The sequence below is a fragment of the Opisthocomus hoazin genome, chromosome 18 (genome assembly GCF_030867145.1).
Source record: "Opisthocomus hoazin isolate bOpiHoa1 chromosome 18, bOpiHoa1.hap1, whole genome shotgun sequence".
NCBI lineage: Eukaryota > Metazoa > Chordata > Aves > Opisthocomiformes > Opisthocomidae > Opisthocomus > Opisthocomus hoazin.
In genome coordinates this window covers 141557-169128 of record NC_134431.1, presented here as the reverse complement: position 1 = coordinate 169128, position 27572 = coordinate 141557, and the positions used below count along the sequence as shown (strand labels likewise).

Below are 27572 nucleotides of genomic sequence, written 5' to 3'. Positions count from 1 at the left end.
TGCTCCTTCCTCCTGGCCGTGACTCAGGGCCCTTGAAGCTGCTGAACCCGGGGGCTGCTGGGCTGGGAGCGTCCGGCCGGCTGCGTGGGCTCGGTGCCGAGGCTCGGTGCCGGCACCAGAGCTCGTCACGGGCGGGCGGCTGCCACTCCGCAGCGGAGCTGGAGTTCAGCTCGTGGCCGGGACGATGAGGCTCTGCCGCTTGTTTGCAGGTCGATTTGCAGACCGTGGAAGTGTTGCAGGCAAAGAGCGGCTCCTGGCCCAGCACGTGCTGCCCGCGGCCCTGAGCAGCTGCGGCAGTGCCAGCAGCAGAGCACAGCAATAAACCCAGAGAGCAGTTTGAAAAGGAAGCGCGTACCAGGCTGTTTCAGGTCTCTGCAGGGTCGGCGAGCAGCCCAGGGGTGCCCCAGGAGGCTGGGCAGGGCGGGTGGGTGCGAAGGGGGTCTGCGGTGCCACTGCCGCTGGTCCCGGTGCCGTCTCGCTGCAGGCGCCGTGAGGGATGCTGTGCCAGCGGCGCACGCGGGTGCTGCTGGCCCTGTGCCTGCTGCTGGTCCTGTGGCAGTGCTTCCGAGCCCCCACCGCCGGCCTCGGCTCCTTCCCCTGGGCTCCCGCCCTCCTCGGCGCGCCCACCGCCCGCTGCCTTGCCCCTGCCAACAGCTCCGCGTGGTTTGACGCCCGCTATGACGCGGCCGCGGAGCCCCTGCTGACGGGCGCAGCCCACGAGCTCCCCGCCGACGTGGTCCAGTGGTGGCTGGTGAGTGGGGCACGGGCGGGGGCTTGGGGCTCTTCCCGGGCTCCCCGAGTCTGTTTGCGGTGGGACAGGGCAGTCGGACAGGCGCGATGGGGGGATGCAGGGGGTGCAGGACCACCAGCTCACCCTCCCCCCCCCCTCAACTCACCCCCCACCCCTCTGGGCTGTCCCACACCCTTTCCCCAATTCCCCACTGGGGTTTTCTGTGCCTTTCCCAGGGCTGTGCTGGGAGGAGTGGGGCTCCAGCCCGCTTTGGGGGTACTGGCAGGGGCTGATGCTGCCTGTCTGCTGCTCTTGCTCCCCCAGACCCTGCAGGGTCCCCCGCGGGACGTCCAGCTCCAGGCCATCATGCAGCAGCTCTTCACCGTCATCCCGGCCCCGGCCGGCAGCGCATGGCACCCGTCCCGCTGCAGGACTTGCGCGGTGGTGGGGAACTCGGGGCGACTGAAGGGGTCTGGCCACGGGCTGCGGATCGATGCCCATGACTGGGTGCTGAGGTGGGTGAGCCGAAGGGGCTGGGCCCCTCCCTGGGACCCTGGGGTGCCCCAGCCCCCAGCCACGAGCCCGGTGATGGCAGAGGGCTGCTGGCCCTGCTCCATGGAGCCCACACCAGCCCTGTGCTGCCCACGTCCCCTCTTTGCTGCTGGCCAGGGTGACCTGGTGTCCCTGCCCGGCGGCCTGGGACTGGCGCGTGTGCGCCTGTGTTTTGGGACGTGCCCTCCCGCTGTCTCCTAGGATGAACCAAGCAAAGATCGCTGGCTTCGAGCTGGACGTTGGCAGGAGAACAACCCATCACCTCATGTACCCGGAGAGCGCAGTGAACCTCGGGCCGGGTGTCCACCTCGTCCTCGTCCCCTTCAAGCCCCTGGACCTGCAGTGGGTGACCAGCGCCTTCTCCACCGGAGAGCTCACGCAGTGCGTCCGCCTTGGGGACAGACCCTGGGGATGGGGTGGGGGGCCCTGGGGCCTCACTGGGGCCCTGACCTAGGGGAGCAGAGGACGCTGGGCGAGGGTCCAGCACCCCTCTGCACCGCGCTGTGGGAGGTGGCACCGACCCGGCCCCGCGCAGCTGGGGCATCCCGCAGTCCCACAGCCCCCACCGGCAGGATGGCGGCCATGGGGCTTGATGGTCCCTTCCCAGAGCCGGGCCGGGGGCTGCTGCGTGGCCACCCACGGGGCTGGGGCTGCCGAGGGGCCGTGGCCGCCCCCCGCACGCCGGCTGCCTGTGGAGGAGAGGCCCCGGCGGCCGAGCGCCCCGCGCTCACCGCTGTCCTCCGGCTCCCGCAGCACCTACGTCAGGGTGAAGCCGTTCATCCACGCTGACAGACGCAAGGTAAGGGCCGGGCAGGCTCCAGCGTCTCCTCCGGGCAGAGCGGCGAGGCGGGCAGCAGGGCGAAGGCAGCGGGTGGCAGGGCCGGCTGTCCCCTCTGCAGCTCGGGGAGCAGCTGATGGCCGCCCTGCTGCCCGCCAGGTGCTGGTCCTGAGCCCCGCGTTCCTCAAGTACGTCCACGACAGCTGGACGCAGCGCCGCGGGCGGTACCCCTCCACCGGCTTCACGGCCCTGCTCTTCGCCTTGCACGCCTGCCAGCGGGTGAGCGCGGCCGGCGGGACCGGGCACGGCGGCCATTCTGCCACGGCACCGCGCGCTCCCGCAGCCCGAGCGCCCGTGGGCGACGGCTCTGGCTGGCCTCTGTGCAGGTCTCCGTCTTTGGCTTCGGAGCAGATGCCGAAGGGAACTGGCACCACTACTGGGAGAAAAACCGCTGGTCCGGAGCCTTTCGCAGGACGAGGGTCCACGACGCTGACGCTGAATTCAGCCTCATCGAGAAACTGGCAGCTGAAGGCAGGATTCTGTTCTACAGATGATGCCTTTCCAAGGAACTGAGGCCAGGCTGTTCGCACAGGAACTGGCCGTCCCCTGCACAGCCGGCAGCTGCCTCAGCTCTCCGCTCGCTTCGCTGCCCTAGTGCCGCCGCGTGCCCACAGACCCTGCGATCCCCGGGCTCTGGGTGCTGCGTGGGCTGGTCCCAGCAGCCGGGCACTGCGGGTGCCAGGAGGTGACACGGTCCCATGGCACCAGGGACATTGCACTGGGCTGGACACAGGCTGCGCGTGCCTCTGCCCACGCTGCCTGGGAGAGGAAGAGGAGACGGTGGGCTGGAGGCGGGCGTGGAGCCCATGAGCGGCTGTCCACGGCCCTGCGGTGGCCACCAAGCCTTTGGGTGCCAGCTGCGGTGATGATGGCAGCCAGTCTGACGTGGCTGCCCGCATGACAGAGCTGGCATTTCCACACAGCGACAGCTTTTGGGGGAGATTCAGAGCTGTTCTTTGGGTGGGGGACAGGGGCATCTTCCCTTCCTGCCCTTTTATAACCAAAGCCATATTTTTAAAATTGTATCACACAAGAGTAAGAAAGGAAAAGACTCGAGTCAAAAGATGACAGATTCAAGTACAGTTGAAATGATCTTACATTGAATGAACTTTGAAAAGCCGCACGAATCTATTCTTAACATGTGCTTTACTTTTCGCACCCTTACTGCTTTGAAAGCCAACACAACCTGCAGCACGCTGCAGATGCCGCAGACAGCGCTCCCAACGAGGTCCTTCTCCTCTGGAGCAGGGTTAGCGGCATGGACGTCTGTTCCTGCTCTCAAACACGAACTTCCCTGAACGAGGCTCAGCTTTTCCGCGGCCGTTAGTCACTCCGCGTATTAAAATCTCCAGACCTCCCCCACTCATGAGCTCCTGTTCTATATCAGAAGCCTGTAGTGCTCGTGTTAACTCATTAGCTTCATTGATTTTCTGCCTCTCCAGGTAGCATGTCCATTTCTGTATGCATCTTCTGCTTCTCTTCTCCACTAACCCCAGTTTCCCCCTGCCAGTCTCGCTCCTGCCCACCCTTCAGCTGCCCTGCTCCCTCCAGGTGCCACGCACCGATGCTCTCCAGGCTTTGCTGAGGTTTACAAGTAACGGGCTTTCTGACCAAAGACCAAGCCCTTAGCTGCGAACTGTTTAACTGGGGCTGTCGCCTTCCTCACAGTCTAGTAGTGCCATATGATCCCGAGCCCATGGATTTATTAAACATCCTTGTTTCAAATGTATTTTTCTTACAAACCCATTTTTTTCAGTATTCTAGCTTGGAGATTAATCAGTCTCCTTCCCCACAGCTCAAATTGCTTCTCTCCCCCCTTGAAAAAACGCAGGTTTCTATACTTCCTAGTTTGCAGATAAGTTACACTAACTGAAAAAAACCCAAACCCTCAAACAAAAAAATACTTTAAAATCAATTATAACATAGCTTTCTCTCTGCCTTATCTGATCTTGTGCCTGTCACTCACTGCCACTGTTGGACCAACTGTTTGGACCAAGTTTAGAATCGGCACCAAAGCAAATCCTGACCTGAGAGTTAAGAGTTAACGAGCCTATTCTGCCTCAGAACAAGGCAGGAATCCACAATGTTTTATTTTTCCTCATTATTTGCAAATTTCCTCATTATTTTCCTCATTATTTTCAAAATTCTCCCAGTATAATTTCACATACCAAGCACTCTACTCACGCATTATCATTAAAAAGAGAAAAAAAACCATCATCATCATCATGGTATGTACATACTTTGCCCCAAGGCAGGTGTGTTTTTTAATTATCATTTCCAATTCAGTACCAGGATTAGCTCAAATAATTTAATTACTCTTCCAAATGCTTTACCAAAACCCACAGAGGATGGACTTTATTTCAAAATACAAAGAGAGGGGAAGTGAAAAACACAATCCAATTTAAAAAACAATTAAAACTCCAAACACTTTTTTTTGCTGACACATCAACCTGCAACTTCATCAGAGCAATCCGGAGCCCCCGCGAAGCCCCACGGGCCAGCGAGCACATCCCACGTGCCGGCTCTCACCACCTCGCCCAGGACAGCTGGGAGGAAAGCACAGGGGCTTCGGGACATTTTCACACAGGTCTGGAACACGGCAGCAGCACACTCCAAAACATTTTTAAGAAAAATTTAAAAAGCTCACTGGTGTTGCTAGGGAGCTTGTTTGATGGCAACTTCAGTCCATTCCAGGTCTCGTGACACCACCGCCCGTTGCTCCCGGAGGCAAACAGAACGCAGTCGCTCCAGCAGCTCTCCCGGGGAGGGGGCGGAACTGGGTGAACGCAGACTGACACAAAAGGGGGGTTACAGCAGGGTTTGCACAGCCCGACGAGATGGCCAGTCTGTGTAGCAGCAAGGTTCAAGCAGTTCCATCCACTAATTCATGCCAAACAAAGAATGATGGGACAGGTAACTCCAAACCTCTTCTCTTGGGTGCTCAGAAGATCACTTGTGTTTCGAAAAACCCGTCTAGCTCTCCTCAAAGGTCTGTTTTGTGGGATGAGGTCATTGCTTATTTAAGTTGTCTTCCCAAGTTCGATTTTCCTCTGGATGGCACGTGCTGAGTGATAGATCAAGGAGTCAATGAATCCTGCAACTACAAGGAAAAAACAGACGGATCAAGCCAGACATGCCTCAAAGAGAGAACAACTCCCAGGGAAAGAGAACACAAACCCTGCTGTCAGCGCACAGGAATCCCACCTCCCCCAGGTGGAAGACAGCTGCTGCTGCTCAGAAGAGTCGGTCCTCGTCTCGTTACGACAGACAAGGTCCAGCTTGCAGGCAGAGGTGATCACGCTGCGCCAGAAAAAGCTCTCTCTTACAGAGGCAAAAATGAGACAGGCCGAGCCTCGTGTGTTTACTGAGGAGTGCGGAGAGGCTGCAGAGGAAGCTGATGCCGAGAGCTTTATGCCATGCACGTCACTGCCCTCAGCCAGCTTGCCAAGGGCACGTTTCCCATTTCTTGCTCCTTTCACAGCAACCTTAAAAGCAAGCTACGCTACCCAGTGCTGCCCTTCACGGATGCCTTTGTTGGAGACTGCAGTGCTGACCCAGCAAGGACACACAGCAAAACAAACCAACGCCTTCAGTTCTTCCCGCAGCCCTTCCCCCACATCTCCCCAGCACTGAGGGAGCCCGTTCACTCAGTGCTTCTTTGGGACTGCAGGAAAGCTCAGAACGGGTCTGCTGCATGACAAAACCCGACAGCCCGGCACCCAGCGAAGCGGCCTTTGCAGGATGGGACCCCTGAGCTCCTGCCTGGGAAGAAACACAGGGTGCCAGCGAAGGAAGGTGTTTGCAATGCCGTTCTGAAGCTTCCCGTTCTTCCTCTTATTCAACACCGCTACCCAAGGAGTAAGCGAGCGATTACTTGGCCCTACACGAAACCAGACATTTCAATACTATACAAAAAGTAGCAGCTAAAACAGGAACGGAGTCTTCTGTTAGTGCAGAATACAGACGATTGGCCTGACTATCTGGCCTTCGAGTAACACGTCAGATGGCTGTCTTTCGTTGTTGTTTTGCCCTGAAACTATGTCTGTTTGTGGAATCAATTTGATGCTGTAACACAAAACCTGTTACACAGCTGATTTGATCTGTCCTATAGAGAGTCTGAGCACAGTGGCAGGCAGCAAACACTGTGAACTGGCTGCCAAACCTCATCAGTGCTAGACGGCACTTGCGTCTGTCCTGAAAATAAATTTTTGAACATCTTTGCCTGAGTCAACCATAGAAATCAATACGATCATTCTACACAGAGAAATCCTGATTAACAGTAGCAGGTTAATTGAGCATTGTGACACCATGGTCATCCCTGACCATGTTTCAGAGCACCCGGGGTTATTGCCTGGAGTGCAAGGCTGGACCAAGGCTGGGCTCTGTCACGCACATGGAGCTGAGCTGGACACTGACGAGCTACTGCAGAAGCCAGCACTGAGAGTGACGTCCAGAGACTCCAATGGCTCCGCAGGAACAGCCTCTGCTTACGGGACCCTGTCTAGCTGTGAGCGCTGCTTTCAGTCCCTGCAGAGCACTCACGGGAGCTCCTGTGTCTGGGAACACCGTCTGAGACCTCCGAGATGGTTATGCCCACGACGACCTGGGTTTTGCTGGCTTTGGTTCCACAGGAAAGCACCTACCTGCTTACAGACCCAAGCTGGCCAAGAAAACAGCACAGATGCATTCATATTGTATGTGAAAGGCCGCATTATTTGAAAACAAGAAGTCCCGTAGAGCATCTAAATGAAATATTATGATAGGTCTACATCATAATGAAATTAAATACTTCATTGAATGAAATATTATAATAGGTCTACAGCATCTTCAAAGTCTGCAATGCGAATTACAATCTGACACCACTCCTGCGACTCTCCAGAACAGGCTATATCCTCTCCTGAAGGCTGAAATCCTCTCTCCCCACCAAACAGGGATTTATCACCAGCCATGCAGCCTTTAGAAAGAGTAAGATGGCAAATGTTCACACTTTCAAAAGAAAAAAGCTTCAAAGGTGCAATACCTGTAAATATGCCTCCAACGATGGCACAAACTCCCGTGAGGAAGTGTGTAAAGGACCTAGAATGGGGAAAACAACACGAACAACCAGCATGAGCTCAGATACCAACATGTCAGAGAAGCAACAGTTAACTAATAAAAACTATTTCATAATTAACACGGTGTTTATCACAGCACATAAGTATGCATTATGTAATATTAATAGCTGACAACTAACAGATTTTACAATTACATAGCCCCTGTTGGCTACAGAATGGAGTTTGTCACTGACACTTTTACTGAGCAGCACTGAGTAGCATTAGAGTAGTACGCTCTAACGAGCTCAATGGCAACTCTAGGAGGCAAGTACTGAACTCATAAACCTAAAGGATGGACTTTAAATCCCCAAGATTTTATCCACTCCTACCCAGACAGAATGCACAGCAGGCTGCTTTAACACTAAAACTAAATCCCTAAGCACACGTTCACACATTTTAAGGTGCAGGCATTGGCTGTCTCTCATTGGGATCCTAAAAGACAGGACAGCTACAAGCCCTTCCATTCCCCTGCAATTGCATGCCTGTGATTAACAGAGGACCCAGAAAGAACAAAGAGGTTCCACACCGACTACAACATGAGGAAAAGCTATAGCAAAAGCAGAGTAAGTAGCCAGGCTGGATCAGCGCGGGTGCCGCTGCAGCTGCTGGTAAGATGGGCACGCTATGTAAAGCCAGTCTTCCCATTAAAAAAGACTTTGAGGAAATTAGTCCGAAATGAGAACCACTATGTCAGACTTCTGCTCACTGCACCAATTCCCTTCTCCATCTTGGTACTGGATTGAAACACTTCAGGCAGTACAAGAAAAACCTCCATCCCTTTCAGATGGTCACATCGAGAGGAAGGGCATCTGGGAGCTCCTCTTCCTCTCCACTGACTGGGAAGGGGCTTGGATGGCTTTCAGGCGTCGGCACTGCCATGTCGAAGCAAGGATGGAGTTGTAAGCTATGTAAAATGACAGAATCAACGGCGGGTGAATGAAATAGATTGAAACGTCTCTTACCTGTGCTTCTCTGTGAGCTTCACCATCATGGGCGAAAGTTCATAAAGCACAAATACGCCAGGCAGACCCTGGTCTCCCAGTAGCCCATTGGCTATCTTCTCATGTCGTGTCACGGAAAACTGGTTAGTCCTCACCACCTAGCAGGACCAAGCACCGCAAACGTCACTTTGCTAACAAGGAACAGGAAAGGCGACTAAAACATGAGTTCAGTGAACCGCATCAGTGTAGCCCTGCCCACTCACTTGTGGGGGGGCCTGACAGTGGTTACGATGGGTCATAAAGAGCTCCATCAGGATCAGGTCTATTTTCACTCCAGGCTGTCAGTTAGAGCCCCAGCTAGCCCAAAGAATGAGTGAGGCATCAGTCCCCAGGCTGGACTGGTTTTGGTCTCTGCTGGCAAGTAATGGCATAAGCTGTCCCTCTCGACCTCAAGCTCAGCTCCACGTCATCCTCCACCAAACTGTAGTTCCCCTAAGCACGCTTCAGGAGACACCACGATGGGAGAAAGCCATATATATTTGAGAGTAAGAAAAAGGGAAATAACACATAAAGGCAGGAGAGTGCCTGGGCTGCAGAAGGACAGAGACTGCCTGTCTCTGTACAAACGGAGATCACCCTGCCGCATTCTTCTATGCCCTGTCATTCTTCTACACGTTGCTCATACCAGTCCTATTCTTAGAGCAAATAAATTGGGTGTCTGTAAAGTAAAATTACGTTCTATCATCTCAATAAGCTGACACAAATTACACTCCAAGCCGAGAAAAATACTATGCAGTTTTGTTACCAAATTCCACATTTGGGGGTTCCAAGTACTGAATGTACAACACAGCCCCGGTATACATCTGGCAGCACCCCTGGATCCATAGTTACCATAGGTATAAGCATCACGGTCTGCATGGATTCCTTACCTGCTGACTAACAAAAAGCAATTCTTTTGACAGGAGAAGTCCTTTGAAAACTGAACAACAGCTCCACAGCAGAATGTGAGATTTCATCAAAAGAAACAGGAGCCCTGGTATACCGGGAGGTGGCCGTAAGAATAGGGCTCCAATTAACTATCCTTTGTACTCCAGGAATGCCAATCATCCACAGAAACTGCAGAGGCATCCTGAATCCAAGCAGAATGAGCTTCAAACGTGGCCTGAAGGTTCTCTCAGTATCACCTCATAGCAAGCAACTTTCACCCAACTTCCAGGCAAAAACAGATGGGTCCCTTCTAGGCTGGAGACTGAAGAAAGAGTGGCCCACATAAGAATTTATCACATGAGATCTGAGTCTTGCAAACAGTTTCAATCTTTAGGGCAGATGAAGCAATACAAACTACATCTACCTTTCCAGTGGATTCTGTTAGCTTGCTCTGACCACACTGCTGTAGGACAGCTTCGCTTGAACGTCTATGTTGTATCTTCTGTGGCTGTGTGGCTCCTCAGATTTGTGGTCCCTACGTAGCCTTGACATAGCTAATAATCTGCCGGTGGTTAGATGTCAGAGTGCCTAAAGCAACACAAAGGTGGTGTGGATGCACAGCAGCATGTTGCTCTGACTGCAATGCTACGTGGTACGCGCCCGAGAGTGGCATGGGCTTGGCTGAAGAACCTGAGGTGGTAAGGGTTCCCAGTGTTGCGGGGTTTGCGCAGCGTTCTAAGACTGCGCAGGACGTGGGAGTCAAATTCTGCGTATTTTCATCCACGTGTACATCAGTCCTTGCACTTAACGAGTCCCAGAACCACACCTGGGTTTCACCTCAGAGGAAACTGGTTTGGTGTTAAAGTGAAGCTGGGCATGCACCACCCATGCAGCGTAGAAGATGCAGAACCAAAATCTGGGAGCGAGCTAGGGAGCTAAGCCATCTTGCACGTGAACGTTTACAGAGGTACTGGGGCATGTGGCACCTGCCTCTTCCTCACAGGGTTAGGCCAGCACACCGGTAGGATGGGTGCTGAAGCCTGCACAACCAAGAGCTGCTGCTTCTGCCGGTGTGTTCTTTGCGGAAGAAACATAACAGCTTACATCATTCTGCTGCCCTAAGACCACGGGGGCCCAAATAACGCTGACAGGTCTGGTTTGGTTTCTTTTTTATAAAGAGGCTCTCTGTAGCTCTCGAGATCCCCTGCAGAATGATGGCAACCAAAATAAGTGCTTCCAAATGAATGAAAGAAATCATAATTCTTTCTGCTCCCTCAGGCTGGCTTCGGGAGACAGTGTAAGTTTGTCTGTTCTCATGATCTTCTTCTCACCCTGGTATCTCCTCCGTGGTTTCTTTATCCTACCTGTCCCAAAAAATGGACATATTCTGAAAGCAGGGCTTGAAAGCTAGCCACGCCTTTTTGGAGGTCAAAGGAGTTTTTAGACTGGAGACAAGCTGATCTTGGGTGATCCTCCAAAGAACATTTTTTGGATCTCCTGGGTGCTTTCACTTCTCCTGAGCATGCACTAGGAGGGATTCATGAGGGAACATGATGAAAATGGCACGGTCACTTTGATCTAGGTGGGATGGAGGAGGCCGCAATCTGCTTCCTCACTGCTGCATCATTACAGGTAATGTTACACCACAGAAACTGTTCTTCTTGCTGGGGTGGTTATGTCAAGAAAGTCAAACAGATTGTGTTGCTTCCACCAGAGGTCAGCTAGGGTCAGCTTCAGAATCTGAGGAGAAAGCCTGCTGGCTCTCACTTGCCAAAGCAATAAGGAAAAAAGGTACTTACTTCACCATCTACTTTCATGTACACTGTGGGGACCACTTTGACAAAATACTGAAACATCATGGAACCTATAAGCAAAGACAGAGAGACACAATTAATAACTGGCAAAGAGCTGGAAAGCTTAACTGACAGGTCAGGTAGACACAAATTGGTTTTGTTTAACTTCTCAGGTAACATCTTCCTGCACAACAGCTACCGGAGGTTTGCAAGGATAGGAATGTTAACGTCTGAGTTTTCCTTTAGCCAAAGTGAATCTCGTTCCTCTTCCAACCAAAATCAAAACTACCAGCATTTTGGCCTTGACTAAATGGAAAATGTTCTACAAACCAGTTACCTTGCCATAGATTTACCAGTACAACTTCTTGAAAAGTCTGACTCTAGCACATGAAAACCTTTACATCTAAACAGCAAAGCCCTAAGACAGCACACTCAACTCTAAATGAGTGTCCTATAGCAACTTCAATAGAGACTGCAGTTTATTCCTGTAGAAGCATGGCTTCCATCATATCAGGAGATGACAAGCAACACCTGGATCAGTGAAGAATAAAGAGAACTCCTGCTGCTGTCTCAGACCAGCTGGTCCCTTCAGTTCTCTTAAGCATAACAGAAGGCAGGAGTCGCTTTGAAACCTGATTTTCTACGAAATTCCCTAGAGGAGAGGACTATTCATCCATATCTACAGAAGAAGTAATTCTCCTATACAATATCTTTAGCTGGTCTGCAATAAACATAAATTTGACCTGCAATCTACTTCTCCCACTTCTTTTCTGGAGCATGTCTCCAGTGCTAATTCCTCAAGAATTTGTCATCTGGTTCTCCAAGGCCCAGGATGGAAAGCTTCAGCCTACAGAGAGAATTTTACCAGCCAGCTACAAGCCCCCTCTCAGAGAGTTTGTTACACCACAGAAAAACTACGGCGTCACGATCGTGTTGAGCGTCATGACACCTTTTCATTTTTCTGTATTTTATTTTAAGCACCATCCTTCAATTTGGGTACAAGAATCAACATCGATGGTGGAAAATTTAAAAGAACGGATTCAGGATTGTTAATCCTACCACCACCTCAAAGCAAACGACTTCCTTCCCCAAGCTGCTCTATTCAGCAGCGCCCCAAGTCCCTGCAAACACAAACTCTGCAGACTTCAGTGGATCTAAAAAACCAACTGATCTCCGCAGTGGCACGCAAAGTGGTAGGGTCGGGAACCTTCATGGAAAATGCACACGGGCGGGCTTGTGTGAAGAAACCAAGATTATCGTTTGAGCAGCAGCAGCATGAGGAGAGAATCGCCTTTCCTCCTCAAGCCAGCAAACGGGAGCTGGCCAGAAAAGATCAGCAATATTTCCACGCCACTGCAGCTGTTCAGCTGTTCCTGCTGGGTAGGTCAAGGTCAGGCAGACACCACAGCTCTCCAGCAACTATCAATCAGGCCTCTTTTCTCTATCCTGCAGCTTCTGCTTATCTCCTACTGCATGTGGTAGCTACACAGGGCTCTCCCTGAACTACACCTGAGGCGGGCGTCTAACGACAAAGAGAGATCTTTCAGAAAGGTCACAGAATCAAAACACACTGGCAGAATTGTTCCAGGTGAATGGAGGTAGCTGTTCCGCAGCACAAGGTGGACGAGTCCACCTTTTACACAGCGCTGTCAGGGTTCTTGTTAAAGACTGGGAACTTCGCTCCTGTTCTATTTTAACACTGGTTAGTACAGACGCTGAAAAAGAGATTCCTCTCAGCTGGCTTTTACCTTGCTGCGCAGTGATGTCTGTCCCATCCAGAGGGTTCACAAGGCCTGGATAATCCCTTCCAAATGAGAGATGTTTGATGTAGTGCGTCATATTGATCTGAAACAGACACGCCAACAACTCAAACAACTGCACAGCATCCGAGAGGCAAGGTAAGGGCTGAAAGTGAAGTATTTGTGCATTTTTCTGAGTGGGGCTCTGTTACAGAGACTGGTCCTCCCTTAATCTGTGTGCCCTAACAGTGAACTCCAAAGCACTTGCTCTTCGTTTTGATTCACGGGAGATTCCAAGATGTGGAATTGCTCCTTTTCCTGCTGGAAATCCCCAGATCCCCATGCCCTTCCCTCCCATCTACGGAGCAGGGTCTCCCACCCACGCCTCTCCCTGCCCCAGCAGCGCTGTGCTGTCAGCCACCTCAGCGTCGCGGGTATGGGTGACATCAGCCTTCCTCCCAGCACAAGGTAAACTCTGGCAGGTCCAGAAGCAGCTGGGGAAACGTCAGCCTTTGAAAACCGGGAAGCACAGACTAAGGAGCAAGGCAGTGTCAGGAAGAGGGGAGCGGGCTTGCCCACCAACATGTCCAAGAATATACTTCAGAGCCCTGTATGAAAGCAGGTCCCAGGTTCTGCTCAGACTCCCAAAGGCCAAATCCGGCTGGGATCAGTACGCTAGGATCTCAACGTCTCAGAGGGAGGCAAATCCGGAAGAAAAACAGACCAAGAGAACTAGAACACTGTCTTGGGAACACTTACATTGTCAAGGCCGAAGCTCTGCAGATCGTGAACTGTAATAGAAAAAGAGTTTAACAATGTATTTCAGATTGTGATAACGAGCCTATCTATTGACCTTATTCTAGTTTACAAGGGAGCTCCTCTCATTTCCACCGCAATTTAAAACGGCAAGAAAACTGCCTGGGTTTCTCCCTTGCTTGCAGTAGGACATGGGATAGATAAAACCACTGCAATTCCCCACTGCTAGAGTGAAGGAAAGTAACTTGAATTTGGGGTTAATTCAGATTAGGCATTTCAGTCCTCACCTGAATATATTCCTACTCTAGGGCAAAAACAAGATCCCAGGGGCAAGCAAGGAAAACTTCATTGCTACCACCTGCTATGCAGAACTCCTCTAACTACTGTAAAACACAACAGATCTCAGCTAACGGCTGAGCAGAGCGCGCGCCTTAACCTCCCACGCGAGTGCCCTCACGAAGCCATCACCACCCGAGCAACCCTCCGCCCGTCAGCCTTGTCACCGCTGCCTGGAGAACACACGGTGAAAGAAGTCCTTGTGGGGACGGCCTGAGCAGGGTATTTGCGAACTGCTGCTGGGGCTGAGGTGACTGTCACCGGCGCGAGGATCAGGGGCGTTTGGCCTGCCCGCTCTTTGCCCTTCCTGCACACAGCAACACGACAAAGACAGCAGAAGGGACCTGGCAAAGATACGGGCAATGGATCTCTTTGGGCAATGGAACTCTTTCGGTTGGTGACTTAAATGACTTCAGGCAATGCCGGAAGCGTCACTCTCGGGATGAACACATAACTTACAACTCGGTTTCACTGTCGCTCCTACCAGCTTCACCCAAGGTCACACAATCGTCTCCACGCAGCCAGAGCCTGTGGCGCATTTTGAGAGGTGAAGCCACACGCTTGGGAAGCCAGACCTCACCTTTCACCTCCGCAAAGAAAAACACACTTCAAAACTCGTGGGCTATGATTTTAGGAGCTGGCAGAATCAGACCACCAAGTGCTGCTACATTCTTAACAAAGGCTGGGCACGCTGCTCCCCCAAAGGGCTGCTGAGCACAGCCTGGCACAAGAGAGGCTGCAGAGCGAAAGCACCGGCGCCAGCCTCTCCTCCTAAACACTTCTGTGCTGTGAACTCCGCCTTTGCCCTGAACACCTTTCAAGACAACAGCAGAAGCTTTACTTGTGTTTACAGAAAGCCCTTTCTAAATCCCAAGGTACACACATGCAAAACAGAGAATGGGCAGCTAGAAAAGGAACTGCTAAGCCTAAACCCGCTCCTCCTAAGGCTCCCACCAAGGGAGAGGCCCTTTCACAGTTAAATGTTCGATGCTCAGAAACCAAGGCTGCAGGCATTGCAATTCAGGCCATGGTTCTGCATTGTAAAGAGCTCAGAGCTGCCCTGGCTTCAGACCTTGCTGCCTCTGACCAGTGTGCAGACCCACCAGTGCCACCAGCACACCTCTGATCAGTGTGCAGACCCACCACTGCCACCAGCACACCTCTGACCAGTCTGCAGACCCACCACTGCCACCAGCACACCTCTGACCAGTCTGCAGACCCACCACCGCCACCAGCACACCTCTGATCAGTGTGCAGACCCACCACTGCCACCAGCACACCTCTGACCAGTCTGCAGACCCACCAGTGCCACCAGCACACCTCTGATCAGTGTGCAGACCCACCACCGCCACCAGCACACCTCTGACCAGTCTGCAGACCCACCACTGCCACCAGCACACCTCTGACCAGTCTGCAGACCCACCAGTGCCACCAGCACACCTCTGACCAGTGTGCAGACCCACCACTGCCACCAGCACACCTCTGACCAGTCTGCAGACCCACCAGTGCCACCAGCACAGTGCTCTGGGTGCTTGTGCTGGCAACTGGATCAAAGAACTCAGCTGGCTTTTAAAAAGAAACTCCTACCAAAAATTTAGAAATAGATGCGAAATGGTGGGCAGGGAAAGGAAAGAAGGGAGAAGCAGCCGTGGGGTTATGCTACACTGTTCTTCTTAATGGTTACCAGCAACACCCTGTTTCACGCTGCAGCAGTATTTGGGCTTAAGTCGAGAATTCAGCGGCTGAGGTGTCAGTGGAGTGCCAAGTCCCGCTGCCCTCGGCACAGACATCAGCAGGCCAACCTCCAGTTCATAACAAAGTTCTACCGGCTCAGGGATCTGCAGCTAAACTGGACCTCCTGCCAAAGGAACAGTCTCTGTTGATGGCCCATCCCCATCCCACCCTCCCCTCGGCCAGGAGCCCCACCAGAGAACACAACAGGCCGCAAGAGAAGCGTTCCGTTAGGCGAGGCTATTCCCCCAGCCCCAGCAGCTCCAGATGAACTGGCTCTGCACACAGCTGCAGGGAGCCTTGTTCAGGGGGGACAAGGGATGCACTGGGGGGACCGGGATGCTCCTCCTGGTAGCCAGGCTCCTCGGAGCCCGCGCAGGATTATGGCGTTTAGCAGCTCTACCGCCTGGGCAGCCCCAGTCCTCGGCAGGGAGCTGGGTGCTGGCACGGCTGACGACTCTTACGGCAACAGCGCAGTACCAGAGAAATGCAAGGGCAGCACCGGAGAGAGACCGCTCATCAGCTAACTCGTTACACAAGACTCACATCATGCATGACCCAGGTTAACAGTTCTGGCTGTCCAAAACAAAATTTCCCCACACTGCTCTGCTATGCCTGCCGCAGATGAAATGCTGATTAATTAGTTTTTATAGAACTCCTCTCCAATACATGACTTACAACTCTGTGAAAGACAATGGCTGGTACGTTCAGTTTTGAAAACAGTGTTCCACCAGACCACGGTTTCTTCGTCTTTGATCACCGCGGGTTACGCAAAGCACAGGCTGCAGATAAATGCTTCGCTAGCCATAGCTTGCTCAACACAAAACCACCGGCTGTTTAGCCTGCTTCAGGAAGAATCAGAACAAGGAAACAGAACAGAAGATCTCCCGAAGGTCTGGTCAGCTCGGAGCAGAGACTGTTATTTTGGAAGAAACAAACCCACATTAATTCCGCTCCGCACCCGCAGCGAAGCGCCTGGCTCAGTGAAACACGGAGACCGGTACAACAGCTGAGGTTTGTCGAGAAGCCTGTCTGGTTTTACAGAACCTAGTTTTCTTCACTGTTTTAGTAAGAGAACTGCTGTCTACCTAAAGAACTCTCTTTTCCAGATTTTTTTGCTCTTTTCCAGATATCCAGTCTGCAGAACTCTCCTCATTTCACATTTCTGACCTCAACAACCACAAGCCTCCCGAGACTCTGACGTTCAGTCCTTTACCCATGAAACAGGGTTAACAGCACTTACGGCCACTCAGGGCTCTGCCAATAAACATGTGAAGACAGCAAGAAACCCAAGACACAGCGACCCAAACACGCTGCTCCAAGGTGAGCTACGACACCAGTTTTCAAGCTGGAAATATCTGGAGGGAAATATCCTAGAGGAGCACAGCGGCAGGAAGACGACGAGTGGCGTACGGACGCGTCGTGCAGAGGGGACTGAGGCAGGGAGCAACACCGAAAAAGCTGCAGCTGGGGGAGGGGGTGAGCAAAGCCAAGAGCCTGAGCCCTCCCCCAGATGTTACCGAGCCCAAAGACCACGTCTCAACCCGTCATCACCACGACTACCCTTCAAAACTCCAGTGGTTTACAAACCCTTGGAAAGCCTCCTGCCGAGTGCTCTGGGATTGGCAGGTTAGCTGGTTTGCCACAGCAGAACGACCCGGGGTGGCTCTCCTTTTAGCTTTCAGCACATCTTCTCAAATCCCAGCCTACACCAACGGCTCCTCCCGAAGGAGGATAAGGAGGATAAAAAGGATACAGCAACACTTACTCTCAGCAGCGTGCACTGCAAACATGAGCAGAGTAGGAGAGAAAAGAGAAATATTCAGATCCTTCCAATGAAAAGATACAGACTCAGATAGAGCAGCATATAAAACTCATACCAAAAAGGGGAAGCGCAACAGCTTTGCCCGTGTGCTTTCCAGGCCACATACAATGACTGCCTAGCCAGCCAAAGGACTGATCTCTGGACAAGCAATCATGCAAAGAGTAACAGAGAAACAAAAATGCAGGAATTCATCACTAAAAGGAAAAATACAGGGGGATGCCCGTATTTGGTAAGTGAGCTCTACAGCAGCATGCCAACTGACAACGCCGGTTATGTTTAGACTCTTTTTCAGCCTTAAGGTAACAGAAAGGTCATTTCAGGAGCAACCAAAGCTATCCAGAAGTGCACTCAGGGTTTATGTTCACAACATATTAACACTCAAAGCTGGGTAACAAGTTTCTGCTCTTCATCAGTCCTGGGCTGCTTTCATCACACCCGATGCACAGAGAAGGCAGCAAACCACGAAGTTTGCTTTGTTCCGTTCTGTGGCAAGATCCCAACCAAGGGGAACACCTGGAAGGACGGGGGCCAGGGAAACGTATGTTTGGACGGCCTATCTCATAGGCCGTTTCTTTCAAAAGCCGGTTCATGTATATTCAACACCGCGTGACTAACCAATAACTGCCTTAGACTTACACCTCCTCGGAGACAGGCCTCCGAATCCTTCGCACAGCAGTTCCCATCCACTTTGCCAAATGCTACATCCCTGCTGGTGCTTCCCCAACAGCACGTTACTTGGTGTGGAGAAGGCATGGGAGGTATGGAGAGCCTCCAGATGGCTGCTTGACAAACGTCAGGTCTTCCCAACAACGGTTCGGCTTGAGCTCTGACGGATTATAGTCCGGGGACAAATGGAAGGGTCATGTTTGTGGTCTCCAAAACAGATGCAATGTAACTTGCAAACGGCTTGTCCATCTGCACAGATATGGGTGAGACCTTGCATCTCCCAGCACCAAGACAACCAAACTCTGAAAGGAGTTGACCAGCGTAGAAACACAAGTCCTTCGCAATGCTGAGGATGGAACAAGACTCTCAGGCTCCAGTATGCGTCTGGGGATGAAAATGGTTACTTTCCTGGCAGACACTACTGTGGGACAGAAGTTAGAATGAGCTCACACAAACACCCTCTGCGGAAGGAATACTGGACAGGTGATCACCCAGAGCATCTGCATCTCCTCCACACTGAAATGGTGCCCTTGATGGATGGAGATTGAGCCCCACATTGTTTGTTTTTCCAACAATGCTGATGGGCAGGAGGAGAGTTCAGATGAGGAACTGGTATCTGTGGAAGGCCTAGGATAACAGTAACAGCCCCACAACTAGCAGGGCTCCAGGAAAGGAACAGAGAAAGAGGCTGCAGTCCTTGCAGAAAAAAAGAATTACCGTCACTTGCTCTTCGTTGCCAACGAGAAGATGTCAACGGACCTAAAAAATGATAACCAGTCTCCCGTCAAAGATTCCATGTCCTTTTGCAATTCAGCATGCAAAACATCAAAAAGTATGGAAACCAAGAGAGGCTATTAGGGGTCATCCAGAGTGTCAAAGAATGCCTTCAGATAGGTTCTGGCTGTCAAACAAACCTCAAGTAGAGAAGGGAATAAACCCTCCCTTAAGTCCACACGCTGAACATTAACGAAGATGCACAACTGATCAGTGAATTTGTGCTCTTACAGAGCTAACGATACACCACACACTCCTAGGCAAAGCTCGGTGACTCCAAGTAGGCAGCTCCTTTTCCAAAACCATCATCATCTCAAAGAGCAGATTACTTGGTTCTTTTTTCCTTCCACAATCATCCCCACAAATGAGGAGGAAAACAAATGGTACTCCCAGAACCAGTGCTTCCAAAGATAACTTTGTTCCTCCGGTTGACCATGTAGGCTGTAAGACAACCACAAAATTCGGACCACATACAGAACTGTTTCACCCATGGAAATTCTCATGTTCATTGAGAGTGTGCCTCTAGGACAGAGAACATCCTGAATGTTGTCATCAGTGTCAACTTCTTTTCTAGGGACTTAAGGGAATCTCATGATGCATCTTAAGGACTCCTGAAAAGCTCTCTGGCTGTCAGTAAAGCACGATGGGCAATGTCTTCCCTAAAAACCAGTGATGACAGCACCTCGGCAACAGAATGGCCCCAAGATAATCTAAAGGACGAACGAGAAGCCTCAGTTTCCCCTTGGCCAGAAGGAATATAGCAAGGAAGAAAGAACTGATATGACAATCACTTCTCTCCCAAGGAACCCATCACTACGGACTCTCCTGCACGCTGGAAACTCGCTGCCGACCACCGCAGCTGAAGCAGCAGATGGCTGCTACCATACAGGCACGGGCAGAGACGGCAGCAGCGCCTGCACCACACACCTCGGGAGGTTACACGCCTGGGTCACGCCATTCTTCCTCTTTTCTCCAAGACAGGAAGGAAAGAGAGAGGGTGTGAACTGCTGCAAAGAAAACAGCTACGATATCCAGCATCACAAACAGGCAGAGACTGTCCTTACAGAGGCACAAGTGGAAGAGAGAACTTCACCAAAACCTGCAGCCCCCTGCAGAAACTGAACATAAAATCTCCGTTCAGGATCCAAAGCCTGTGGAGCAAAGAGCAGTGAAGCAAGCCCAGTCTCAGCTTGCACCAAATAAATAGGCAGGGCTTGGGGCTGTGCTGTCTGGAACAGAAAGCTGTAAAGATCAACAGTGTTTGATTCTGGTTTTCCCTTGGTGCAGGAGAGCCAGGACTACTCGTTTCAGTGCCAAAAAAGTTCTGAGCTGCTTTAAAATTCTCCTGAGGTATTCTCCACAATAACCCCTTCCAGAGACACTGATACTCAGGTCCTGCACTGAACACCTCACCTGACGCTGTTTTACAGCAGAGCAGCAAAGTTCTGTGGAAAAAGTGAGACCGAGAGACTGCCCAGAAACATTCTCCCCCAAGTCCTTCCACACCCACACGGCAGCACCTCCACAAAACACTTCTCTATTTGTTCACGATGGTTCTAAACCTCTGCAACAAAACTTCAACAACGCCCTCCCCACTGAAGCAGTGCTGCTGTTCTTATGGATAGTGATGCAAAGACATTCACAGAAAACGGGCAGACGCACTTGGAAGCTAAAGCTCACAACAAGCAGGAAAGGAAAATACTTTACCGTGTACATGAGACTGCTGGAAACTTTTTCCCGGTGCAAAGTGGAAATTTCCAGCCACCTGCAGGAGATAGTAATCTTTTATTAAAAGGTCTGAACCTATACAAATAAAGCAGTCACACTGGTGCTTGGATTTTTACACTTTGGCTGAAACCAGATATACACTAAGCAACGCGTTTTCACAGGTGATGATATCGGCAGGTATTGTCCTAAAAGAAATATGAATTTCCCCTCTTCCTCACAGGCAGTGACATGGATAGCCATAATTTCTGATGTTGAAAATAAGTGTGCTATGCAGATTATTTTAGTGGACAGAAAAATGGGAAGAAGGAGGAATTAGGTCTGTCAGGACAGAACCAGCTGCTGCTGCAGGAAATACAAAAAGCTATCACAGGAAAGGAGTGGAGAAAGTAACTGAGAGAGAGAGTGCACAGGGTAAAAAATCTCACCCTTAATATAATAAACAAGTGATCCTACGTATGCATCCATGAAAATACGCTGCTTGCAAAAATAAAGCACTAGACCTACAAACCTGCGCAAACCTACTTCCTACATTAACTGCAGACCTGACGAGAACAGAGAGGTGCAAAATTCCAGGTGCGTAACAACAGCCCTCAGAGATTTCCCCAGCGACACCCATCCTTGCATCCTTGCTGCCTCCAGCATTCCCCTTGGAATCTTTCCTGCTCATCACACTTTGTGACAGAGGGTCCCATAACGGTTTGGTACCCATGAAGATGCTCAAATCACAATGTCTGCCTTTGCGAGTAAAAGGTTCAATTCCCAGAAACAAACAGTGTGGTCTCCAGGAAACAGACACAACGATGTGAAAAACCCAGAGTTTGAATTTAAAAAAAAAAAAAAAAAGAAAGAAAAATTTAGCCTGGGCCTGACTTCTAGAAGGTACTTGGGTACGCAATCTGCATGTCCAAGTGTTCTGGGTCTGGTAACCCACCAAATGACAGGGCAGCCACACCATTATCTGGTATATCTCGTACTACATTTTCATACACCAGTAGCAAAACCCACCTCTCTGAGCATTTTCAGCTTTGACAACCATCTCCAATAGCCTTGCCTCCACTGTTTTTCTACAGAAGATACCATTTCACTCTCTCCAGCACCTCTGCTGGCGAGCTGCTGGTTACTGCTATCTCCAGCAACCACTGGTGGTCTCTGGTTTAAGAGCAGCAGGGCAGCTGGGACGATCTAACCTCAGAGAAGCTGCCTCTCCTCCTCCAGACACCTCAGCAAAAACACTCATCAACTCGGCGGTAGGAAAAGCTCAGCTTCTCCAGCTGGCACGCTTCCTACCAGCCCACACAATGACATGGAGAATTCATCCCCTTCCCACCCTTTCTCCCGATTCTCCTGCTGAACCCCTTCCCTGGCACAAGTGCCTTGCTGAGCCCAGGGGTCATTATGTGGCAGTCCCGTGGGCACCGAGAGCTGGCGAAGGAGAGAACGCCCCAGCTTGGCCTTTTCACAGCCGTCACCGTACTGCAGCAGGCCCACAGCAAAACCCCGCTCTCACCTTGTTGACCTCCAGGAAACCATACACTTGGCAGCCCTCATTCTTCTGCTCTTGCATCTTCTGGCTGAACCCTTCCCTCCTGCACTGCTCTATGCTATCCGGGTTCTTGAAGGCCCAGCCTCGCCGCCGGTACGCTTCTCTGACATCGTCACAAGTGTTACAGCACCTGCAAAAGCACAAGCACCACCTTACCATCCTTACTGCTACAAAGAGACGCTCCAGCTCACGACTCGTCCAGGCAACACAGCTGTATTCACTCCAGTGCTCGGGAGATATGAGAATGTGTAAAGTTTACCGAATGTCCTCTGACTCTGCCCCATAACAGCTCTCGCAGCGATCGGCATCCAAAGAGTTGGGATCAAACACTTTTTCTTCTTCCTTCCCCAGCTCTAAGACAAAAGAGGGTTCAAAGAGATGAGGCATGTCTAGAAATGCTATCTTGTTCTCTTGTTTTGTTCCATGCACAGTAAGTGTTCGACACATGAACGCAATCATTTTGCGTTGGAAGCTGCCAACCTACACCCAAAGCCCACCTGGAACAGCCTGCACGGAGCCTGCTGAGGGGAGGGGTACGACCAAGCAGCCGGCCAGCATCTGTCATCTCAAGAACACCCTCCGCAGAAAGAACTGGCTGCCTCTCAGCCTTGCTGGAGCACTCATCAGACGTTACGTGCATAAAGGCTCTGCTCAAACATTGTCTAAAGCAGACCCAAGCAGTAAATCGTGACCGATACAGGACCCGTTCCACACACAGCATTTTAAGTAGCAGTCGACCGCACCAGCAGTGCCCAAGGCGCAGGGAACACGGTTATACATTGCGGTGAAACCAGGTCAGAGCGGGAGTCTCCCAAGTGGAAAACCAGACCCCTGGATGACAGTGCTGACAAGGCAGACACAGTAAACACTGCTCCCTAGAAATCCCCAAGGAATTTCTACCTTCTCCGGGACGTAACAACACTGTCAGTGCCCGGGCCACGCGCGTGTTGAATGTGCAGCCGCAGCACGGCTGGGGCACAAACTCCTGGAGTTTTATGTTCTTCTGTGCAGAAGGCTCAAGAGGGACTCGTAACAGAGGAGATAAGAGCTGGGGACAGCCGGAACTCACCAAAGGGCAGGAGCTGCCTGCAGAAAACTCAAACAGGACTTCTGTTCTGTCAAGAGCCAAAGCAAGTATCAAAGGTCTGCAAATTTTGGAGTTAGCAGTATGTGAGCCAAGGAATTTTGTGCCCAAAATTTTCAAAAACGTTGTCTCTTCTAGCAAGAGGCCCCCTTCAAATCAGGCTGTTTCAACCCACAAGCCCTGAAGGACAGGAGCGAGTCTCTTGGGTTCCAACAGCCCTCTCGGGCTCCCCGCCAGGCACCGCCGCACCCGCCTCCCCAAGCCTCGGAAAGGCGGCTCCTGGGGTAACCGGTACTGGGACGGCAAGAACGTACACGGTCAGACACTGCTGAGGGGACAAAACGCTAGCAGGGCTTTGCTCGTCAAGACTCGGAGGTGCAACAGGTGGGCAGAAGTAGGTACTAAAGCTGCCTGTATTGTCTGCTAGAAAAAAAAAGAGATTTTAATTGCAAAGTATGAAATATGCTGGAAAGCCAATCGTTAACCTTATTTCTTTAATCAAATACTTTACTCTGTTCTCTCAGAGACAGCATCCAGAGGTAATGTGCACAGTTTAGACTCTGTAAAGAAACTGCAGTACCTAAAACCCTACACGCAGGGCTTCTTGCTGTTAACATGGTCCTCAACTTGCATGCAGATACGATACACGAGCTTGGAGAACTGTCCGTGTGAAAAGGAAGGAAACGGTATGAACCACCAGGACAGAATTCCCTCGTTCCTGGCCGTGCAACGGAAAGGATGAACACGACATCCAAGCACAGAATGCAGCCTCTCACAGAAACTGTTAAGCTGTTCACTACTGTAATGTAACTACGACCAGGAAAAGCCTCCGCAGACCACTCCATAAAACTGGGGTATGCGTTACTACAGCTGAGGCCAGTACCGCTACAGGTGCCATTTGCACAACTGCCTGAACGTCAGTGTTGCGTGCTTTTTCCAGACAGCAGAAGAAACTGCTTGTTACACACAACACAGCTGATCTCTGTTCAAACGCCTCTTCTAGGCGGGACGGTTTGCTGCCTACAAGTTTCTCTTCCTCCCCATCAACCATACGAGGAGTCAGAGCACCCGGTTCAGATGGAGCCATCCCGATGGGGACGGGCAGTACGAGTAAGGCAGGAGGCCTCCACGTGCTGACAGAGGATTACCTACAAAAAAGTTGGGTTTGTCCCCAGACATTCGATCTGTGATGCCACAGCCTCTGAATACAGAAAGGCTGCTACGTGACACAGCAGTAAGGAACACGATCACCGTGTTCCTGTGACAACAGGAGAAACTCTCATACTACCAACTGTTCACCTTTCGGCTTAGAGCCAAGCAATTATTACCTTTTCTCACAGAAAAGGCGACAAGGAGCTCATGTTTTGGACAGGAAAAGTCAGGACAGTACTGCTGTTCCCTTGGAACACTTTGCCAGAATCGTTGCTGGTTTGTATCAAAGTACAACAATGAGTCAGAAGATGTAAAAAGTGTAGAGGAAAGGCTTATGTACCAAGGACCACCTACTATGACTCGTAACTGAGAAATCAAATAAAATATATTTCTCAGGTGTGCCTTTACACACACACAGTGAATGCAGTGAAGTGCAGGTTCAGGCTTAAGCGCCGAGTCCCTGGAGCCTTCCCTGCAGACAGGCTCTTTCCTCTACCCAGGCCGTCCCATTTGTCAGCCCGCTGTGAGTCAAAGGTACAACCAAAGCCAAGCTGTACCAGAACAGCGCCTTGATTTCCAGTCGTAAAAGACCATTAACTCCGCAGCTTTATTCCAGAAATGCATCCATCAGCCCTTGCTGTAATTTCAGGGGGACTCGGCCAAGATCTGCCTCGCACGAGCAGCGACTATAAGAGGAGTTCCTCTGATCTGCCAGTTTCGTGGATTTGCTGCTAACAGCTCTACAAGAGCTTGTGGTGTTCAAATGCTCTTCAGCTGTCATGTGTGCCCGTGAATCCCAAAGCAGGCACACAGTGAAGTAAAGACTGCGAGGGCACCCACCCAAGAAAGGCCGAACAGCACCCTACCGTGTCTGTCGGCCTCCGGCGTCACACGATTGCCAGCTTTATCCAAACGCTGCTTGAACAGATTGTGCTCCACATCCAGCTGCTGCTCTCCCGCCACATCCATGGCATCGATGCTCAAATCTGAAACCAGCCAGCAAGGAAAGCGGTCTCTAAACACACACGTGCTATGGCCTGGGGCAGGCTGCGGAAGCACCCAGCCAGTGAAAACCCAGAATCTTGCAGCGAGGCGAGGGGGATAAGAGCATGCTGGTCTGGAAGAGGGTGCACAGCTGGGGCGACGTGACATAGAGGGACTCAAACGCACATTTCAGCACCCTAAACAACCCCTCCCGACACGGGCTTTGGTTCGCTCTGCCAGAAGGACTGCTTCCAACTGCCCCACAAAGCGCGACCAGGACAGGTAATGACACTTCGGGTAAAAAACAAAACCAAACCCCTCAGAGCCCATCACCATTTTCAGGAGTTCAGGAGTTAAGCTTCACACTGTTTGCAAGCTGCCTCCCACTTTGACTCCCTCGCCCTTGCCCCTTCCCCCCCAGCACACCTCCCTGTGAGCCCTGTTCACAGCACAGACCCAGCAGCTCCATGGGCCCAGCCCGGCTGCGAAGCCTCGTAGGACATTAAGAGGAGTGTGGCCAGCAGGTCGAGGGAGGTTCTCCTCCCCCTCTGCTCTGCCCTGGTGAGGCTCCATCTGGACTCCTGTGTCCAGTTCTGGGCTCCCCAGTTCAAGGAAGATGAGGAGCTACTGGAGAGAGTCCAGCGGAGGGCTACGAGGATGAGGAGGGGACTGGAGCATCTCTCCTGCAAGGAGAGGCTGAGGGAGCTGGGCTTGTTCAGCCTGGAGAAGAGAAGGCTGAGAGGGGACCTTAGAAATGCCTACAAATATCTGCAGGGTGGGGGTCAGGAGGATGGGGCCAGACTCTTTCCAGTGGTGCCCAGCAACAGGACAAGGGGCAACGGGCACAAACTGAAGCAGAGGAAGCTCCAGCTGAACCCGAGGAAGAACTTCTTCCCTCTGAGGGTGCCGGAGCCCTGGCCCAGGCTGCCCAGGGAGGCTGTGGAGTCTCCTTCTCTGGAGATATTCCAGCCCCGCCTGGCCGCGGTGCTGTGCAGCCTGCTCTGGGTGACCCTGCTTGGGCAGGGGGTTGGGCTGGGGGACCCACAGAGGGCCCTGCCAACCCCTGCCATGCTGGGATTCTGCGACTCACAGCTTCTCTGCAGGAAACAGCAGAGCCTTCCCACGCCCTGTTGAATGTGAGGAAGGCAAAGTCCCAGAATATCGTGGCTGGGCAGAGGGAATTCAGGCTCACTACGTTTCGAGCCCAGCGCACACCCAAAGGCATTCCTACAACAGAAGAGGAGGCAGCGGACAACGCGCACAGCCGCCATACGCAGCGAGACCTACAAACCGTCCCGTCGCTTCGTCCCGCAGCTCTGTTCTGACCTCGGATACAAGGCAGTCAGATTATCAGCGCTCATTCTGATCTTAAAACTTCTGGAGAAAGGTTATCACGCGGCGTTGGCGTTACGCTCAGGATTTCAGCACAAAAATCCCGGGAAGGTTGCGCCTCGGCGAGTAACTTCCCGCGGAGCCTCTGCAGCTTCCCAGCACCACCACCACGGCCTAACCCGGACCCCGTCCCAGTTCTTCCAGCGGCACCGAGCTCGACGCGACAGACGGTGCCGGCGGGCATCCCGGCCCCCCCGGCCCCCCCGCTCCGACTCACAAGCACACGGCATGTGCGGAAAAACAACATCCAGGTTGATCTTCAGCTTCTCTCCCCTCGATCTGTCAACGTACAGCTCCGGGTTCACCTGGGGACAAGGAACACCGGCGCGCCCCGTTTCCCCGGGAGCACAGCGCAGGCCGCTCCCCCGGCCCCGGCGCCGCTCCCCTGGCCGGGCGGCGGCACGGCCCCCCCCGCGCCCGGCCCCTCGGAAAGAGACCCCGGGCCGAGCTGCGGGGCCGCCTCTTCGCCCCCCCCGCCCCGCGCCGCCACGCACCTCCGTGGTGAGGTAGTACCGCAGCTCCGAGAAGAACAGCAGCGCCATGATGAGCCCGCTGACCGCCGTCACTGCCGGGGCCGAGAGCCGCCGTCAGACCCGCCTCGCCCGCCCGCCCGCGGCCCTGGCCCCGGCCCCGGCCCCGGCCCCGGCCCCGCACCCGCTCACCCAGCGCGCCCCCGCACGTCTTGACCCGAAAGTCCTCCAGGGGCTTGGAGAACGCATCGAACCGCTCCAGCCGCCGCAGCGCCTCCATGGCGGCGCGCGCGCCCCGCCCCCGGCCCCGCCCCGGGGCGGGAGCCCCGCGCGTGCCCGCCCCTCCCCGCCGCCGGCCCCGCGCCTGCGCAGCGCGCTCGGGAGGCGGCGCCGGGTGCCGCGCCGGGCCCGCGCGGTGGGAGGGGAGGGGCGGGGCGGCCGGGGGCGGTGGCCCTCGGCCCGGTCCCGCCCCGGTGGCGGGTGGTGCCCGCGCCCCGCGGAGGGCCTCGGGCCGGGCC

General features: G+C 52.7%; 2 protein-coding genes across 3 annotated transcripts; one reads left to right on the top strand and one right to left on the bottom strand.

Moving 5' to 3' along the window:
- Positions 1-411: 411 nt before the first annotated feature.
- On the top strand, positions 412-3808 carry LOC104328268 (CMP-N-acetylneuraminate-beta-galactosamide-alpha-2,3-sialyltransferase 2-like). The gene is made up of 6 exons (XM_075439010.1): positions 412-751; positions 1055-1245; positions 1484-1663; positions 2036-2081; positions 2220-2339; positions 2447-3808. Exons 1-6 carry the CDS (start codon positions 497-499, stop codon positions 2612-2614), a joined length of 960 nt encoding a protein of 319 aa, XP_075295125.1. The 5' UTR covers positions 412-496; the 3' UTR covers positions 2615-3808.
- On the bottom strand, positions 3797-27368 carry ERGIC3 (ERGIC and golgi 3). 2 transcript variants are annotated; one of them, XM_075439008.1, is made up of 14 exons: positions 27247-27368; positions 27079-27149; positions 26802-26889; positions 25075-25194; positions 22232-22325; positions 21937-22102; positions 20409-20466; positions 17205-17219; positions 13373-13404; positions 12623-12719; positions 10881-10945; positions 8176-8312; positions 7141-7196; positions 3797-5220 (listed from the first exon to the last, which is right to left on the bottom strand). In XM_075439008.1, exons 1-14 carry the CDS (start codon positions 27332-27334, stop codon positions 5141-5143), a joined length of 1167 nt encoding a protein of 388 aa, XP_075295123.1. In that variant the 5' UTR covers positions 27335-27368; the 3' UTR covers positions 3797-5140. The 2 variants fall into 2 exon arrangements, with proteins under 2 accessions (XP_075295123.1, XP_075295124.1); XM_075439009.1 differs by lacking the exon at positions 17205-17219.
- Between the last annotated feature and the right edge of the window lie 204 nt (positions 27369-27572).